Here is an 18,261-nt window from a genome sequence, read left to right as displayed (position 1 = left end):
AGGAAAGGCCCAAAATGTGTCATGGTCTCAAACCCATCATAGTGTGGGGTTTCCAGCAGTCTGTGCATGGAAGTAGATGGTGACCCCATGGAGCAACTGCTTGGAGTTCTGGAGGATAGTTAAGGAGGCAAGACAAGAGAATAAAAGTCCAGTTCAGGGTGCTGTGGATTACAGAATGTTGAAAGAAATGAATCATGAGAAGTAGGCTAAACAAGTCACGGACCTGAAGGTCTTCAGGACCTATAACAAATGATCAAAATAGGAATAAATGAGTGAAAGAGCAAAAACGAGTAGAAATTGTGGTCAGAGAGTGACACATTTAAGTTGAAATTCCAGAGGCAGAGCTAACTGTACAAGTTTACCAGCATTCCACAGTACTGCTGCTAACTTTGTGACCCTGAGCAAGTTACTAAGTCTCTGGGCCTCTGTTTCTTTCTTTCTTTTTTTTTTTTAAGTTTTCTAAAATTTCATCACTGTATTATGTCACAAAACAGACTTCACAAGAATTATGATGTACCACCTAACAGAATTAGTGAGTGTAAATCATTCAGTAGCAAGTCAAAATTAAATTATTTTGAAGCTAATCATTGAGTTTATGCCTTATCTGACTTTCTGGCCTTTCTTCATTCTCTTCCTCCTGCTCTCCCCCTCTTCTTGGTTGGGAACTTAAACAGAGACTATATTAGGAAGGCTAAGGTGAGAAATTAGAGAAACTTCAAATCAGCATTGACCATTGAGAAGATCCAAAATAGTGCACAAACTATTAGAACTAAAGTAAAAGCTGAATAGCATTGCTAAATATAAAATCACCATTTATTAATTAACAATATTCCAAATACCATCAATAACCAGTTGATGTGTAAAAAATAAAGGATAGCAGTAATGGTAAAAAAAAAAAAAAAAAAAAAAAAAAAAAAATTATAGGGTACTAACAAAAATCTAACAAAATATGAGTTTCTTTATAGAAAATTACAAAACTTATTGAATGACAAAATGGAAACGTGAAAAAAGAGGTATGCTATGTTAAACACTTAATAAATATTTATGAAGCACCTACTATATGGAAGGCACTATTAAGTGCTAAGGACACAGCAGTGGACAAAACCAAAGAGCTTAAACAATAACCTTAAACATAGAGCTTAAACAAGGATGTGGATTATAGATTAATCTATAAATTCAATGTGATTGTCATCAAAATCTCAAATAGGACTTTTAAGCTAGATGAACTAATTCCATAATCCATATAGAAAAATAAATGCCTAGAAACACCCAGGAAAATTCTGGAAAAAAAATATGGCTTCAACCACAGCATCAGAAAAAAAAAGAAAAATAAATAAATATGGAAAAAGTGCTTGCACTAAAAGATATCAAGGCTTGCCACACCAATGCAGAGACAGACAAATAAGATCAACAGAACACAACTGAGAGACTGAAGAGAGACCCAAATGTGAATGGCAAGTTAAAATATAAAAGGGTAGCCAGGCACAGTGGCTCTCAGCTGTAATCCCAGCACTTTGGAAGGCCGAGCCAGTGGATTGCTTAAGCTCAGGAGCACAAGACAGGGCATCATGGTCGCCTGGGAAACCCCATCTCTACAAAAAATACAGAAATTAGTCAGATGTGGTGACACATGCCTGAGTCTCAGCTACTTGGGGGGCTGAGGTGGGAGGATCGCTTGAGCCCAGGAGGTTGCAGCTACAATGAGCCGTGGTGGTACCACTGCACTCCAGCCTGGGTGACAGAGTGAGAGCATGTCTCAGAACACAAACAAACAAAATGTGTGTGTGTGTGTGTGTGTGTGTGTGTGTGTAAAGGGTGATACTGCCAGGCGCAGTGGCTCATGCCTGTAATCCCAGCACTTTGGGACACAGAGGGGGGCAGATCATAAGGTCAAGAGAGCAAGACCATCCTAGCCAACATAGTGAAACCCTGTCTCTACCAAAAATACAAAAATTAGTCGGGCATGGTGGTGCGCACCTGTAGTCCCAGCTACTCAGGAGGCTGAGGCAAGAGAATCACTTGAATCCAGAAGGCTGAGGTTGCAGTGAGCCAAGATCGTGCCACTGCACTTACCCTGGTGACAGAGAGAGACTGTGTCTCAAAAAATAAATAAATAAAAATAAAAATAAAAGGGTGATACTATAAATCAATGGGAAAGGTTGTACTACTCTATGAATCATAAAACAACTGGTTATCAATATGAAAAAATAGATTCCCATTCTTCATACAAATACAAAAATAAATTATACATGGATTAAAGACCTAAAACGTTAAAACAGTCACATTCACACACACTTAAATAAAAATTTTAAAACTACTGTAAGAAATGTGATATAGTTTGGCTGTGTCTGCACTCAAATCTCATCTGGAATTGTAACTCCCACAATTCCTCCATGTCATGGGAGGAACCCGGTGGGAGGTGATTGAATTATGGGGGCGGGTCTTTTCTGCGCTGTTCTCATGATAGTGAATGAGTCTCATGAGATCTGATGGTTCCAAAAATGGGAATTTCCCTGCACAAGCTCTCTCTTTGCCTGCCACCATCCACAGAAGATGTGACTTGCTCCTTTTTGCCTTCTACCATGATTGTGACACCTCCCCAGCCACATGGAACTGTATTAAACCTCTTTCTTTTGTAAATTGCGCAGTCTTAAGTATGTCTTTATCAGTGACATGAAAACAGACTGAAAACAGACTAGTACAAAATGTCTTTATGATCTTGAGGTAGGAAACAATTTCTTAGACAAGATACAAAAAGCACAACTCATAAGACAAAAAGTTTAATAAATCTAACTAATTCAAAACTTACAACTTCTATCCTACAAAATAATTGATAAACAAAGTAAAGCGACAAGCCACAGACTCAAAAGAAATTTAGTAAGGCACAGACTCAAAGGAAATCTAGTATGTAACAAACAAAGGTTTGGTATCCAGAATGTAAAAATAACTCATCACACTTATAAGAAAAAGATAAATCCACAAAGAAAATAGGCCAAAAATATAAATAGGCAAATCCAACAAGAAAAAAACAGAATAGAAAGTACAAAGAGATGTGCCAAATATTCAGATGCCACTTCATAATCATTAGATTGGCAAAAACAGAACTCTGACCAAGGGTTAGTGAGAGTGTAGGAAAGCAAGAAATCATAATGATTGCAGATTGGAGTGCAAATAGGTACAGTCACTCTGGGGAGAGACTTGGCACTATCTAGTAAAAACAGAGAGAAGCATAACATGAGCCTGCACAACCATGTTGTGCAGATCTAGAGATCTATTTCCTGAAGAAATCTGGCACTTGTACACCCAGGAGAAGTGTATAAAAATGTTAATTGTTGCATTCTTTACAGTAGAAAAAAAATAGAAACAATCTAAATGTTCATCAATAGGAGAAGAGAATAAATTACAAGGTACTCATAAGATGAAAAACCAAACAACTATTGAAATGAATACATCCAGATGTATCTCGACATGGACAGATCCCAAAAGAAATGAAACATTTGGATGCTGAGGGGAAAAACTCTTCATAGAATTATAGGTAGGCGTATGATAGCATTTATCTACATCTTTAAAACATACGAAGTTATACTATATTTTGTTCTTGAATATGCATTTGTTAATGAAACATAATGGCATGCATGACACAGAAAAAGTTCACAGCAGTGGTTACTTCTGGTGAGGGAGAGGGACAAAAGGAACTTGAATTTTTAAGGAAGCTCTATTTCTTATATTAAAAAAAACAAAACAAAACAAATCTGAAGCAAGAATATTCAAATGGGGTTTTTTTTTCTGATTTTTGGATCCATGAGTATCCCTGTACTTTTCTGTATTTTTAAACCTAGTATATTTTGTTGTTGTTTTTTCCCAATTAGTCAACCTATGTATTCTTAAAAACACCAATCAGAAGTTTAGAGGAAGAAAAATAAAACTGGTTAAGATAAGGTTTGGGAGACTCTCTGGATTTTGCAAACAGTGCTGTTTTTGTTTCTCATCATCAAAGGGAAACAGAAGTTATGTGGGCATGGTCAAATCTCCACGTGAGAAAGCACATTGAGACAACCTTACAGGAAAGACACCAAGGCCAGTTCTCTGAAAGTGCGGCTCTCACCTCTCGGACATGTCTTTTCAGGTGCATGTATACACTCTGTCCAGTTTTTCGAAAATGTCTTTCAACATGTTCCCTTCCAAAGGCCAAAAATGTATTCATGCATACATAGAGTCCACCTTCAGAATTCTAGAAGAAAGAGAAAAAGTACATTAGCCAAGGATACCTAGCCAAGTAGTCAGATATAGAAAGAGGGAAAGGGAAGGAAGGCAAACGCTGAAGATAAGTCCTGGCAAAGGGCCACCAAGGCTCCTGCAGTCATCATCAATGACCCTTCGGCAGCTCCACAGACACCCACAGCAGTGGTTTCACCCCAGCCCTGGCTCCAAATGCTCCTATGGACAACCGAGCAATCGTTTCCCAAATGCTGGCTATGTTCACAGTGAGGTGAGATCCCCAGAGGCTCTAGGAAATAAACATGCTTGTCTGACAATAGGGCAAAGGGAGAGAAAGGTAGAAAAAAGTTGGCAAAACTTTCACTGTAATATTTTATCATCATTCTTCCTCATTCATTGGTGCAAGTCTTCAGGAATGCCAAGTTTTAGGTCATTTTAGCAGGAAAGGGTTCTTCAAAGATATTATTCCCTTCCTTTGGTGACACATGATATTTGATAGTATTCGTGAATAAACTATAACAATGTAGCGCCCGGCGCAGTGACTCATACCTGTAACCCCAGCACTTTGGGAGGCCGAGGCAGGCAGATCACAAGGTCAAGAGTTCAAGAACAGCCTGGCCAACATGGTGAAACCCCTGGCCAACATGGTGAAACCCCTGGCCAACATGGTGAAACCCCAGCTCTACTAAGAATACAAAAATTAGCCAGGCGTGGTGGTGGGCGCCTGTAGTCCCAACTACTCAGGAGGCTGAGGCAGGAGAATCGCTTGAACCTGGGAAGCAGAGGTTGCAGTGAGCCAAGATAGCACCACTGCACTCCAGCCTGGGTGACAGAGCAAGACTCCGTCTCGGGGAAAAAATAATAATAATAATAAATAAATACAAGGTCAAATATCTCTAATCCAAAAGTCTCAAATGCTTCAATGAGCATTTATGTTAAAGCATCATGTTGATGTTCAAAAAGTTTCAGATTTTGGAGCATTTTGGATTTCCGATTTTCAGATTAGGGATGCTGAACTAGTAAATATAATGCAAATATTCCAAGATCCAAAAAAAATAAAACTCTGAAACACTTCTAATACCAAGCATTTCAGATAAGGGATACTCAATCTGTAATAACAATAAGTACATAATAAAGGATGAAATTTTATAATGCATGTTATTGCATGTCTGGTATGCTTCATGTATATTGTTCTCTTTCTCTCTTTTTGTTGTTGTTTTTTGTTTGTTTGTTTGTTTGTTTCAACAGCATCTCACTGTGTTCCCCAGGCTGGAGTGTAATGGCAGGATCCTGGCTCACTGCAGCCTCAACCTCCTAGGCTCAAGACCCTCCCACCTCAGCTTCCCAAGTAGCTGGGACTATAGGCACGTGCCACCATACCCAGCTAATTTTTGTATTTTTTGTAGAGATAGGGTTTTGCCAAGTTGCTTAGGCTGGTCTTGAACTCCTAGGCTCAAGCAATTTGCCCACTTCAGCCTCCTAAAGTGCTGGGATGACAGGTGTGAGCCACCATGCCCAGCTTATGTATATGTATATTATTTCAATGCTAACCACTGCAAGTTGCTTATTGTTATTTCTACTTTACAGTATCAAAAAAAAAACGAAGGATAAGTCACTTACCCAAGTTCACACAGCATGGAAGTGTTAGAGTTGAATCTGTTTCTCCTTTTATCCCTCCATGCCACATTTCAAAGCACATAATATTATTTAGTTAAAGACATACTGCTACAATGAACAGTCAAGGATATGTTTGAATTCTAGATACTTGATTTTCTATCTTAATTTCATCTCTTGTTTTCTCTCACTTTGCCTAACATGCTTTTCTATAAACTTAGGCTACAAAATTAGCTATCCTTTCCTCAAAGGAAGAGGATTTTCTTAAGCTATGGTTAGTCTCACCTGTCCAAATAATAAAAATAATAATAATAAAATAATGTAAAACTAACTTTTGAATGCCTGACAAAATTGCCAATAAATACCTTACAAAATTCCTTACAGTGCATTTCAGTAGAGCACAAAGTACAACATCAAAACAAACACTGATGTTTATTACAAATATATTTTAAAATTGTTTAAAATTCCAATAATTTTGCTTAAAATTTGTTTAAATTCCAATAAAAATTGTTTAAAATTTGTTTGTTTAAAATTGTTTAAAATTTGTTTAAAATTTAAATTCCAATAAAATTATTTAAAATTCCAAAACATTGTTTAAAATTCCAATAAAGATTGTTAATTTAAACAATTTTCTAATAATAAAATTCTCCAACATTGTATCTAGAATTTCTTTTTTTTTTTTTTTTTTTTTTGAGACGGAGTCTTGCTCTGTTGCCCGAGCTGGAGTGGAGTGCAGTGGCCGGATCTCAGCTCACTGCAAGCTCCGCCTCCCGGGTTTACGCCATTCTCCTGCCTCAGCCTCCGGAGTAGCTGGGACTACAGGCGCCCGCCACCTCGCCCGGCTAGTTTTTTGTATTTTTAGTAGAGACGGGGTTTCACCGTGTTAGCCAGGATGGTCTCGATCTCCTGACCTCGTGATCCGCCCGTCTCGGCCTCCCAAAGTGCTGGGATTACAGGCTTGAGCCACCAAGCCCGGCCTGTATCTAGAATTTCTAAGTGAGGATATAAACAGTCCTCTCACAATGTGAACACTTAACCATTAACTCAAGTATGTGCCTCTTACTGTAGCATTCACATTGCAATAAGCAAATTAAATAAATAAATAAATAACAGGTATAAAGATCACAAAGAAAGAAGTAAAATGGTCTCTATTTCCTAATGACAATACAGTCCATATGGAAAATTCTAAGAAATCTACACAAACTAGTGAAAATAACTAGTAAGAGCAATAAGTGAATTTAGCAAAATCACACGCTACAAGTTAATAGACCAAAGTCAACTGCAATTTTAGATATTAACAACAAACACTTGCAAATGAAATTTTTAATGCTTGACTTCAAAATAGCATCTAACCCCAGCATTTTGGGAGGCTGAGGCAAGTGGATCGTTTGAGCCCAGGAGTTCAAGACCAGTCTGGGCAACATGGAGAAACCCTGGCTCTACAAAAAAAAAAAAAAAAATACAGAAATTACCCAGCCTGTAATCCCAGCTACTTAGGAGGCTGAGGTGGGAGGGTCACTTTAACCCAAGGAGGTCAAAGTTGCAGTGAGCGATGATTGTGCCATCCGTGCTGGGTGACAGAAACAGACCCTGTCTCAAAAAAGAAAAAATCCAAAAAAGCTTATAATTATAATATAGCTTGTGTTTCTGGATAACTTTTCTACCTTTACATGAAATCATTTAAATAAAATTAGAAAAGTCCTTCAACTAGAGACAACATATTACATGCATTTAATCAACAGATTAGGTAAATATTTTCAAAAGAGTTTTCTAAATAAACATGTTTTTTGGATAGATAGACCTCTTAAGAAAAACATACTGCATCACTATAATAGTCAATTATTCATTAAATCCATTAAATTAAGCATCACATGTTGTGATTTTTAAAAAAAGTTCCATTCTCTTCCAATAAAATGTAATTCAGTCTATGAATTCGAGCCAGAAGATTTACTGGGGAAAATAGGGAATTTGTAATAGAGGTCATGCACTGTCACCAGCTAGCTCTCTGGCCTAAGGCAGGCTGCCATATGGGGCTCTGAGCTCCAGTGTTCTCTGCTATAAACATGGCCATAGCAGTAATTCCCACCACACAGAGTTGCATGAAATTTAAAGGGGATGAAATACATCAAAGTGCTTTCTGTGATATATGACAATACATAAATGTTGTTTATTATATATTATGGGCTAATTATCATTATTTCATTATCCAAATCATTTTATAATTGGGGAAAACAAGCAGAAGGTAGAATAAGTGAGTCTGACAGCCACATAGGCTGGGAGTAACAAATATTAATCTGTCAGAAAAAAAACACTAGGCAACTAGTAGAAGAACCAAGAAATTCGCAATCAGAAGAACAAAAATGTTCAAGGACAGTATTTTTCTAAAGAAAAATATAGAAATACTCTATAATCCAAGAGACACCCAGCTAATATTGTATTTTCAGTAGAGAGATGGGGTTTCACCGTGTTAGCCAGGCTGGTCTCCAACTCCTGACCTTGTGATCCACCCACCTCGGCCTCCCAAAGCGCTGGGATTACAGCGTGAACCACTGTACCTGGTTGGAAATTTAACATACCAAACATGAATTCTCAATTTCTGAAGCTGCTTGATAATGTCACAAAGTCCATAATCAGAGAGAAAAATTCTTTGACACTCAGAAAGGAATGGCCAGATAAGGAAGGATTTCATTATGACATCAACAGGTGGCCAGGCACAGTGGCTCACACCTGTAATTCCAGCACTTTGGGAGGCAGAGGCGGGTGGATCATTTGAGGTCAGGAGTTCGAGACTAGCCTGCCCAACATGGTAAAACTCAGTCTCTACTAAAAATACAAAAGTTAGCTGGGCACGGTGGCAGGTGCCTGTAATCCAGCTACTCGGGAGGCTGAGGCAGGAGAATTGCTTGAACCCAGGAGGCGGAGATTGCAGTGAGCTGAGATCACGCCATTGCACTCCAGCCTGGGCAATAGAGCGAGGGAAAAAAAAAAATCAACAAGCTTGTTCCACTGGACACCAAGGCTGGTCACAGAGGTAGTGTGTGCCCCTCTACATGGCCAATGCTGACAGGAAGGCCCTGCCCAATGCGCTCACCAGTAGTTCTAAAAATTCAGGGAACATTAAGACAGAAAACCCTTCTAAACCTGTCACATATAGAACAAACACCCCAGTCTAATAATCTATGCTTTCTCCTTTCTTGCCCTATTAATGTCTAAATATTGGTCCTATCATACACTGTCTTTCACATATAGAGTCAGCACCCCATGGCCTCTGCTCCCAACAGCTTCTTTCAATCCTGATAAAAAGTCATGTGGATAACTGTCTCCCAATTTCCTTGTGACCAAAGCACAGAGAATGGTATACAGCCCACAATCAAGCTAAGCTACCTGATTCATACAGTTTCAAACCCTCAACCTCATCCTCTCATTAACCAGCCATCTTCTCACTAAGATCACCAGCCAAGGAAGCATGGTAAAGCACATGCCTCCATGTGGACAAAAGGGCAGCCAAGAAATCAGGCAGGTGCAAGATGACGGTGAAATGCAACTGGAAGAATCAAAGGACAGTGTACGAGTCCATTCTCACACTGCTATAATGAAACACCCGAGACTGGGTAATTTATAAAGGAAAGAGGTTTAACTGACTGACAGTTCCACATGGCTGAGAAGGCCTCAGGAAACAAAATCATGGCGGAAGGCAAAGAGAAAGAAAGGTACCTTCTTCACAGGGCAGCTGGAAGGAGAAGTGCTGAGCAAAGGGGGAAAAGCTTCTTATAAAACCATCAAATCTCATGAAAACTCACTCACTATCATGAGAACAGGATGGGGGTAACTAACCCCATGATTCAGTTATCTCCCACCAGGTGCCTCCTACAACATGTGGGGATTATGGAAACTACAATTCAAGATAAGATTTGCGTGGGGACACAGCCAAACCATATCAAGCAGAATACAAAATAAAACTTTTTTTAAAGTAATGGTGGTAGAGTGCTCTATTAAATTAAAATAGATTACAGGCCAGGCACAGTGGCTCAAGCCTGTAATCCCAGCAATTTGTGAGGCCAAGGTGGGCAGATCACTTGAGGTCAGGAGTTCCAGACCAGCCTGGACAACATGGTGAAACCTCATCGCTACTAAAAATACAAAAATTAGCCAAGCGTGGCAGCACATGCCACTAGTCCCAGCTACTCAGCAGGCTGAGGCAGGAGAATTGCTTGAACCCAGGAGGCAGGGGTTGTAGTGAGCTGAGAACACACCATTGCACTCCAGCCTGGGCGACAGAGACAGACTCTGTCTCAAAACTAATAATAATAATAATAATAATAATAATAAATAGGTTACAGATAAAACTTACATAGCATTGGGGAAATTTTTTTAAAAAATTAATGGTAGCATAAGAATGGAGGCTCCAGAAATATATGCATTCTAAGATAACTGTTTAATATGTCAAATCACAGGAAATACAAAAATGTGGAAAAGAATCACCAATAAAAGCTACTAGGAAAATTAACATCAGTATAGAAGAAAATCAATCTGGATCTACAACTTACATGAAACCGGTAATAAGGTCCAAATAGATTCAAGAAATAAGCAATTACAAAACTAAAAAGAGCAGAATCATATATTCAGCCCACTTTTAAAGGGGAAAATAATTTCTGGCCAAAAAAATTAAGGATATCTTCAGAGATGATGTAGTTTAGTCTAAAAATGTAAACACTAGTGACCATGTTTTGTACCACAAAATGTAATGAAACAAAAGACAAGAGAATGGGGAAAAAACATAAAGTACAGTGAATAAAACATGTATCCAAACTATATAAAAACTGATGAATCACAAGATGTCATCAACATTCAAGTTCAACTTAAGAATTTTTTTTTTTTTTTTGAGATGGAGTCTTGCTATGTCGCCTAGGCTGGAATGCAGTGGCGCGATCTCGGTTCACTGCAAGTTCCGTCTCCCGAGTTCACGCCATTGTCCTGCCTCAGCCTCCCAAGTAGCTGGGACTACAAGCACGCATACCATGCCCAGTGAATTTTTTGTATTTTTAGTAGAGACAGGATGTTAGCCAGGATGGTCTCGATCTCCTGACCTCATGATCCTCCCACCTCGGCCTCCCAAAGTGCTGGGAAAGAATTTTTTTAAAGACCATTTGGTTTCCAATATGAGAAAATACTAAAATCAAACCATCACATCCTCACAACCTCCTTAAGTAAGCATAATAAAACCATCTCAAGGCACAGGTACATGCCTCATAAACCAGCAAAAACTATTAAAATTGCACAGCCTGAAGCCACAGAGAAAACCCGTATATCTTCTCCTACAATATAAATCAGCTCAGCCTTTCAAGAGAGCTAAAAAAAACGGTGACCCTTTGACACTGTATCTTCCCTTTTGGCCCAAAAGAAGAGAAGAAGAAAAAAAAACAAATTTGTACAAAAATATTCTGCACAGAATATGCAGTTCTGTGCACATTCACCATCTATAATAAAATAATGTAGCAATGGCCCCAAATAGAGGACTTAAGAAATTGTGGGATATAAGCACAAGAAAATACTGCAACATTATTTAAAAAGACAAATTTATAAGTTGTGTGTAATGAGTCTTGCTTGGTCTAGAGTGGTGCTTCTCCAACTATTGTCACGATGGATGAGGTTGTTTTTGTTTTTTGTTTCGTGTTGTTTTCATTTGTTAAGGAAAGATATATGGTCCCACTGCACATGGCTAGTTCAAAGCCCCAGCCAGATACGGTCTTACCACACACTTAAGTTCCACAAAACCCAAACCAGTCTATGTCCTAGGCAAACAGATTCACTGGTCACACACTTGGCTTTCACTGCAATGTCAAGTTGCTATAGAAATCTCAAAACAGGCCGGGCGCAGTGGCTCACACCTGTTAATCCCAGCACTTTGGGAGGCCAAGGCGGGCGGATCACCTGAGGTCAGGAGTTCGAGACCAACCTGGCCAACATGGAGAAACCCCTGTCTCCACTAAAAATACAAAATTAGCCGGGCGTAGTGGCACATGCCTGTAATCCCAGCTACTCAGGAAGGCTGAGGCAGAATAATCACTTGAACCCAGGAGGCAGAGGCTGCAGTGAGCCAAGATCGTGGCATTGCACTCCAACCTGGGCAACAAGGGCAAAACTCCATCTCAAGAAAAAAAAAAGAAAGAAGGAAAGACAGAAATCTCGAAACACTACTCTCAGTGCTGTGCTCATCTCTCAGCCCAGTCAGCTGACACACTTTAGGTAGTACTTGTCTAGGGCTAGGTGAACTCGGCCCAAGTCTAAGAGTGTCTCACCCACCAGGAAAGCATTATCTAAAAGACTTTCAGGACACGAGGTCAGGCCTGCAGCCTTTACAGTAGCCCCATCAATGCCTCCTCACTGCAGGCGCTTCCCAGACCCCACACTCTGTCAGTCTCTGCCTAGGAACTACTCCCACATCTCTCTGCTCAGCCCCTGTTCTGACAGTCCTTGACCCTAAATCTGCTTTCATTTCACAATCAGTGTCATGCTCATTGAAATCTATCGCTATGGGAAACCCAAGCTTCCTTCAGTTTGTCGCCAATACCTTCAGAAGCTGAAATATACATTTGCTCCTTGAAGGCAGGAAAATTGTATCATTTATTGCTGAATCCTAACAATAGTACCTGGTACAGGGCATGGGGCAGGAAAACTGTGTCATATTCACCACTGAATCCCGAACACAGTACCTGCTACAGGGCGGGACTGAACAAACTTTTGTAGGATGAATGATAGTTTTTGTCTTCACTATTTGTTATTTGGTCTCTCTCTCTCAAACTATTCCTCAGTGCCCTTCTGATCTGAATTTAAAATGCTTCATAGCACAGGTTCCACTTAAAGTCTCTGGCATGACTAAACAATGGGAATTCTCAAAATAAAACTCATGGCCACGCATAGATAAACAGCCTGAGGCACCAGCAGAAATTCTAGCTTTTCAGGTTTGTTTGGCTGAAGTCACTCTTAGCAGCCTGGACACTTGAACCCCACTGCCCCAGCCCTCCCACCTGCTGTAACCAAGCCAGTCTCACATGGGTTCTTCAGGAAAGTGGCTGCTTTCTCTGCACCCCCATCCCACCTTGGATCCTACCTGCCTCCTATGCTGAGAGGACACCCAGCCCAGAATGACCAAAGTGCAGTTCTGTGCACAATCTTAAGCTAAATGGATTCTAATGATCATTTTTATGGTGCACTAACCAGAAACTTGACCAAGATGCAAGACTTTGACATCCAAAATCATAAGAAAGTCAAGAAATACTGCACAGGGCTCTATAATGATTTCCCTTAACTTCTCCAGCCCCACAATCAAACAGTAAGAAAGAAGCAGCATTGGCCGAGCATGCTTGTGATCCCAGCACTTTGGGAGGCAGGTCAGGAGATCAAGTCCATCCTGGCCAACATGGTGAAACCCTGTCTCTACTAAAATACAAAAAATTATCCGGGCATGGTGGTATGCATCTATAGTCCCAGCTACTCAGGAGGCTGAGGCAGGGCAATTGCTTGAACCCAGGAGGCAGAGATTGCAGTGAGCTGAGATCGCGCCATTGCACTCCAGCCTGGCAACAGAGTGAGACACCTTCTCGGAAGAAAAGGAAAAGAAAAGAAAAAAGGAGCAGCATTAGAAGCCCCATGTATTGTTAAAATCCTGTCTTCAATGCATTTCAATATACATACAGTATATACCTAAGCCATTCATTTACTACTTTATATTGTATCACTCTATGTGCTATTCAGAAGTAACATCAAAGACAAAGTCACTTATTTTTATATTGCCTGCCATTGAAAACAATGTTAAAATGGTGGCAAATATAAAGGTCAAGGTTGCAACATGTTTCACAGTAGCAAGTGAACAGTCATTTTAAATAAAAATACACTACATTGTCAATCCGTAGGTGTTCAGAGAACTTTGTTTACGATGATGTTTTCTTGGCAACCAGCCTTCCCACTGGAAGACAGGAAGGGAGCGTGAGCTTATGTGAGCAATGCGCTCAGGAAACACAGTCCCTGCGTAACACTTGTTTTTATAACTACAGAACAGTGTCTCCTGTGGAAAACAAGCGGTCACTGCTACAAAGAGAAACATATTGTAGGTAGATGGAGTCACAATAAATCCACGCCAGGACAAATCACATACTAACACCACGGGAAGACTGTGACTCACACACCCTTGGAAAAGGAAGGCCAAGAAGACCAGAACACAATATTTTCTAGAACATTGACTCAAAAAAGAGCGGACAGGAAAAAAATTAACCAAATGAGCTGCTTGTAATTATAAAAAAAAAAAAAAGCAACCCAAATGCCCAAGAACAGATTTGCTTAATAATTTATGGTACCTCCATGAAATGTAACACTCTTCAGCTATTTAAAATTGACTTGTGGATGAGTATTTACTGATAGAAAAAATATGCACATGGTAATTTTGGGTGAGGAAAGCAGGTAACAAAACACTGTGTATGCTGTTATAATATACGTGACATGCACATTCTTCCTGGCATATGATGTTATCTCAGCATGGGGAGACAATGTGGGAATTTATTTTCTTCCCATTCTCTTCTGGCATTTTTTAATTTCTCTTCAGGAACATAGATTCATTTTTTAATTAAAATATAAATAAAAGTTTTTTAACTGAATGTATTTAGATATGCTCCCTTTTCTCAACCTGGCTTCCCAACCGCACAGCTTTATGGGGGCTGTACATTTCCACTATCAAAGTAAAGCGTGGTGGCAATAACTTGAGATTTTTATTTTTTATCTTTGAGAGAGTCTCACTCTATCACCCAGGCTGAAATGCAGTGGAGCAATCTCGGCTCACTTCAACTTCTACCTCCCGGGTTCAAGGGATTCTCCTGCCTCAGCCTCCCAAGTAGCTGGGATTACTGGTGCCCACCACCATGCCTGGCTAATTTTTGTATTTTTAGTAGAGACGGGGTTTTGCCATGTTGTCCAGGCTGGTCTCAAATTCCTGATCTCAAGTAATCCACCCACCTTAGCCTCCGAAGGTACTGGGATTGGCCAGGCAGAATGACTCACGCCTGTAATCCCAGCACTTTGTGAGGCCGAGACAGGCAGATCACCTGAGGTCAGGAGTTCAAGAGCAGCCTGGCCAGCATGGTAAAACCCTGTCTCCAATAAAAATACAAAAATTACCTGGGCTTGGTGGTGCACACCTGTAATCCCAGCTACTCAGGAGGCTGAGGCAGGAGAATCGCTGGAACCCAGGAGGCAGAGGTTGCAGTGAGCCGAGATCATGCCACTATACTCCAGCCTGGGCGACAGAGCAAGACTCTGTCTCAAAACAAAATAAAAAAATTGCTGGATTGCAGGCATGAGCCACTGTGCCTGGCCAATAATTTGAGATTAATAAGAGATTATCTTGAGATCTGCAGCTAAGGAAATTCGGGAACAAGTAAAATAGAGGTGATAAGGAGTGTAACCTCAGGGAGGCAAATGAGACTGTGATTACAACGGGGAAAAATGAAACTAATCGGGCACACTGTACTCTAGTTGGCTGCCACTCATGTTTACAGAAGGGAGTGGTCAATGTGGAGAATGGAAAAGAAGCCATGAGAGTGAGGCTGTGATGTCTTCTCTAGAGGCAAAAGAAGGCCATGGGGGTGAAGGGCAGAAGGAGTGTGTTCAGTCCCTCAATGCAAGACATCAGAGACCTAGCAAGGGTGATGCCCTAATGACATTTACATCCGAGTAAAAAGAGACAGGCAACAAGCAAGAAAGAGACATCAAAGATAATTCCCAGCAGTGATAAGAGGAGCCTGAGGATTGGGGTCTTTATACAGACGGGAGACAGGGTTGTCTCTAGGAGGCTGAGACTTCAAAGATGATGAGTAGTCAGGCAAGCAAAGAAGGAAGAGTACCCTCTCCAGACGCAAAAGCATGTGCAAAGGTCCCAACTCCAAAAAAAGCTTGGCTACTGCTTTGAAGGAGAGAAAGCCAGCCGGGTGCTGGAGAAGCATGAGAAAAAGGTGGTGACAGTATAGAAGGAGAGGGCTGCAAAGGTCAGCTCAAGAAAGCCTTGCACGCCAGGGGAGAGCTGGGTGCACACTGGGCAGAAGCAAAGCCACTGGAGGCTTCTGAAGTGAGAAGTGCCATGATCTCATCTACATTTTTCGAAGATCACTCTGGCTACTGCGGAAGAATTATGGGGGGAAGGGTCAAGAGAATATGCAGTTGAAAGGCTACTGTATAGTCTAGACCCACACTGTCTAATATGGTAGCCACTAGCCACATGTGAATATTTAAATTTAAATTAAGTTAAATTAAAACTTCAGTTCCTCTACCGCACTGGCCAATTTCAAGTGCTCAACAGCCAAAGATGGCTAGTGGCTACCCTACTGGACAGCTCAGACACAGAATAATTCCATCATCTCAGAAAGCTCTTTTAGACAGCCTTTGTCTAAACAAGGCCAGGTGGTGGCTTAGCCTGAGGAAGGTGACAGGAGAAAGAGGGAAGGGGGCTGACAGCAGAGATAGGGAAATGGGCAGTGTCAGGATATTATTGTATTTTATTTATTTATTTAATTTTTTTATTTGTTTGTTTTTGAGATGGAGTCTTGCCCTTTTGCCCAGGCTGGAGTCCAGTGGTGTGATCTCAGCTCACTGCACCTCTGCCTCCCGAGTTCAAGAGATCCTCGTGCCTCAGCGTCCCGAGTAGCTGGGACCACAGACGTGTGCCACCATGCCGGCTAATTTTTGTATTTTTAGTAGAGATGGGGTTTCACCATGTTGGCTAGGCTGGTCTCAAACTCCTGACCTCAGGTGATCTGCCCGCCTTGGCCTCCCAAAGTGCTGGGATTAGAGGCGTGAGCCACTGCGCCCAGCCAGGATATAATTTTAGGATAGAGCACACTAGCCCAGGAGATGGATTAGGTGTAAAGGCATGTGGAAAAGGGTGGAAGTGAGGACAACTCCTAATGGTTCTGATTCATTACTGAGTCCATAAGAGCACCCTCCTGTCTCTGCCCAACTTTTGCTTTCATCAAGCAACCACCTACCTATTAATTCAACCTCTCAGGTACTTACTTCCATGTCCGAATGACAGACATGAGTGTTCCAATAACCAGAGCACAGATCTCCAGTATATTTTCGCTTCTAGAGCAAACCAGACAAGAGTTTTAAATTGCAAAAATTAAGCACCCATAAACAAGAAGCAAATGAGCAAATTAAGCACCCATAGGTAAGAAGCAAGTGAGCAATAAGAAAGTAAAACAAGATTCTAGATCAAGGGTGGCAAGTATGCAACACACAGAAGGGGGAAATACAATGGAGAAAAGCATTATCAGAAAATAGGGCTGGGTGCAGTGGCTCATGCCTGTAATCTCAGCACTTTGGGAGGCCAAGGCAGGCGAACTGCTTGAGCCCAGGAGGTCAAGGTTGCAGTGAGCCAAGATCACATCACTGCACTCTAGCCTGGACAACAGAGTGAGACTTCGTCTCAAAAAACAAATAAACAGAGAAAGAAAGAAAATAGGCTGGCTAGCAGGGAATAACCAAACAGGTCACCAGTAAAACAAAATTACCAGAATACAATAGTTGCAAAATCTAAAATCTTAGTTTCAACAGCAGATTCAGTGAAATAAATGTGTCCACATAAACTAGGTAGGAAAGAACAAATGCATGTAACCCCAAGAGAGTATTGGCCTTGCTGCTAAACACTGATAAAACATCTGTGGCCATGAAATGTTAAGAAAAAAACAGAAATACTAATCCAGCAGCAAGCATGGTGGTGCACACCTGTCGTCCCAACTACTCAAAAGACTGAGGTGGGAGGACCACTTGAGTCCAGGAGATCGATGCTAGCCTGGGCAGCACAGCGAGACCCCATCTCTAAAAAAACATATAAATAAATAAATGTTGAAATGTTAATGCAGTAATGATTCCTCCAGCTTGCTCTGACTTTGAGTGTCTCCCTTTCTGCAGAGGACTCCTATGCATTAGAGCTGTACAGGTCCTGCACAGCTAAAGGCAGAGTCTGAACAACTAAGTTTTGACTACACTATAAATTTAGTGTTCTACTGAGGCATTATTTATTAACTTTTTTGATAAGTATAAAACTGAAGCAGCTGGGCATGGTGGTTCATGCCTGTAATCCCAGCACTTTGGGAGGCCAAAGCGGGCGGATCACCTGAGGTTGTGAGTTCAAGACCAGTCTGACCAACATGGAGAAATCCCATCTCTACTAAAAATACAAAAATTAGCCAGGTGTGGTGACGCATGCCTGTAATCCCAGCTACTCGGGAGGCTGAGGCAGAATAATCACTTGAACCCAGGAGACAGAGGTTGCGGTGAGCCAAGATCGCTCCATTGCACTCCAAACTGGACAAGAAGAGCAAAACTCTGTCTCAAAAAAAAAAAGAAAAAAAAAAAGAATCATTCCTCTGGGTATTTTGAGCA

General features: G+C 40.8%; 1 protein-coding gene across 4 annotated transcripts in view; it reads right to left on the bottom strand.

Annotated features, from left to right (window-relative positions):
- USP13 (ubiquitin specific peptidase 13) overlaps positions 1-18,261 on the bottom strand; it is a 135,893-nt gene that overhangs the window by 102,264 nt on the left and 15,368 nt on the right. For 2 of the 4 annotated variants that reach the window (XM_033211779.1, XM_033211774.1), the window contains exon 2: positions 4,106-4,231. The exons of 1 other annotated variant lie outside the window; for it this stretch is intronic. In XM_033211779.1, the coding sequence (XP_033067670.1) occupies positions 4,106-4,231 (126 nt within the window). Of the gene's footprint in view, positions 1-4,105; positions 4,232-8,408; positions 8,428-18,261 lie in introns of those variants that run through there. One more of the 4 variants, XM_033211776.1, reaches the window with a different exon arrangement.

The sequence above is a fragment of the Trachypithecus francoisi genome, unplaced genomic scaffold (assembly GCF_009764315.1).
Source record: "Trachypithecus francoisi isolate TF-2019V2 unplaced genomic scaffold, Tfra_2.0 Lachesis_group0, whole genome shotgun sequence".
NCBI classification, from domain to species: Eukaryota; Metazoa; Chordata; class Mammalia; order Primates; family Cercopithecidae; genus Trachypithecus; species Trachypithecus francoisi.
This window is presented reverse-complemented; position numbering and strand designations above follow the sequence as displayed.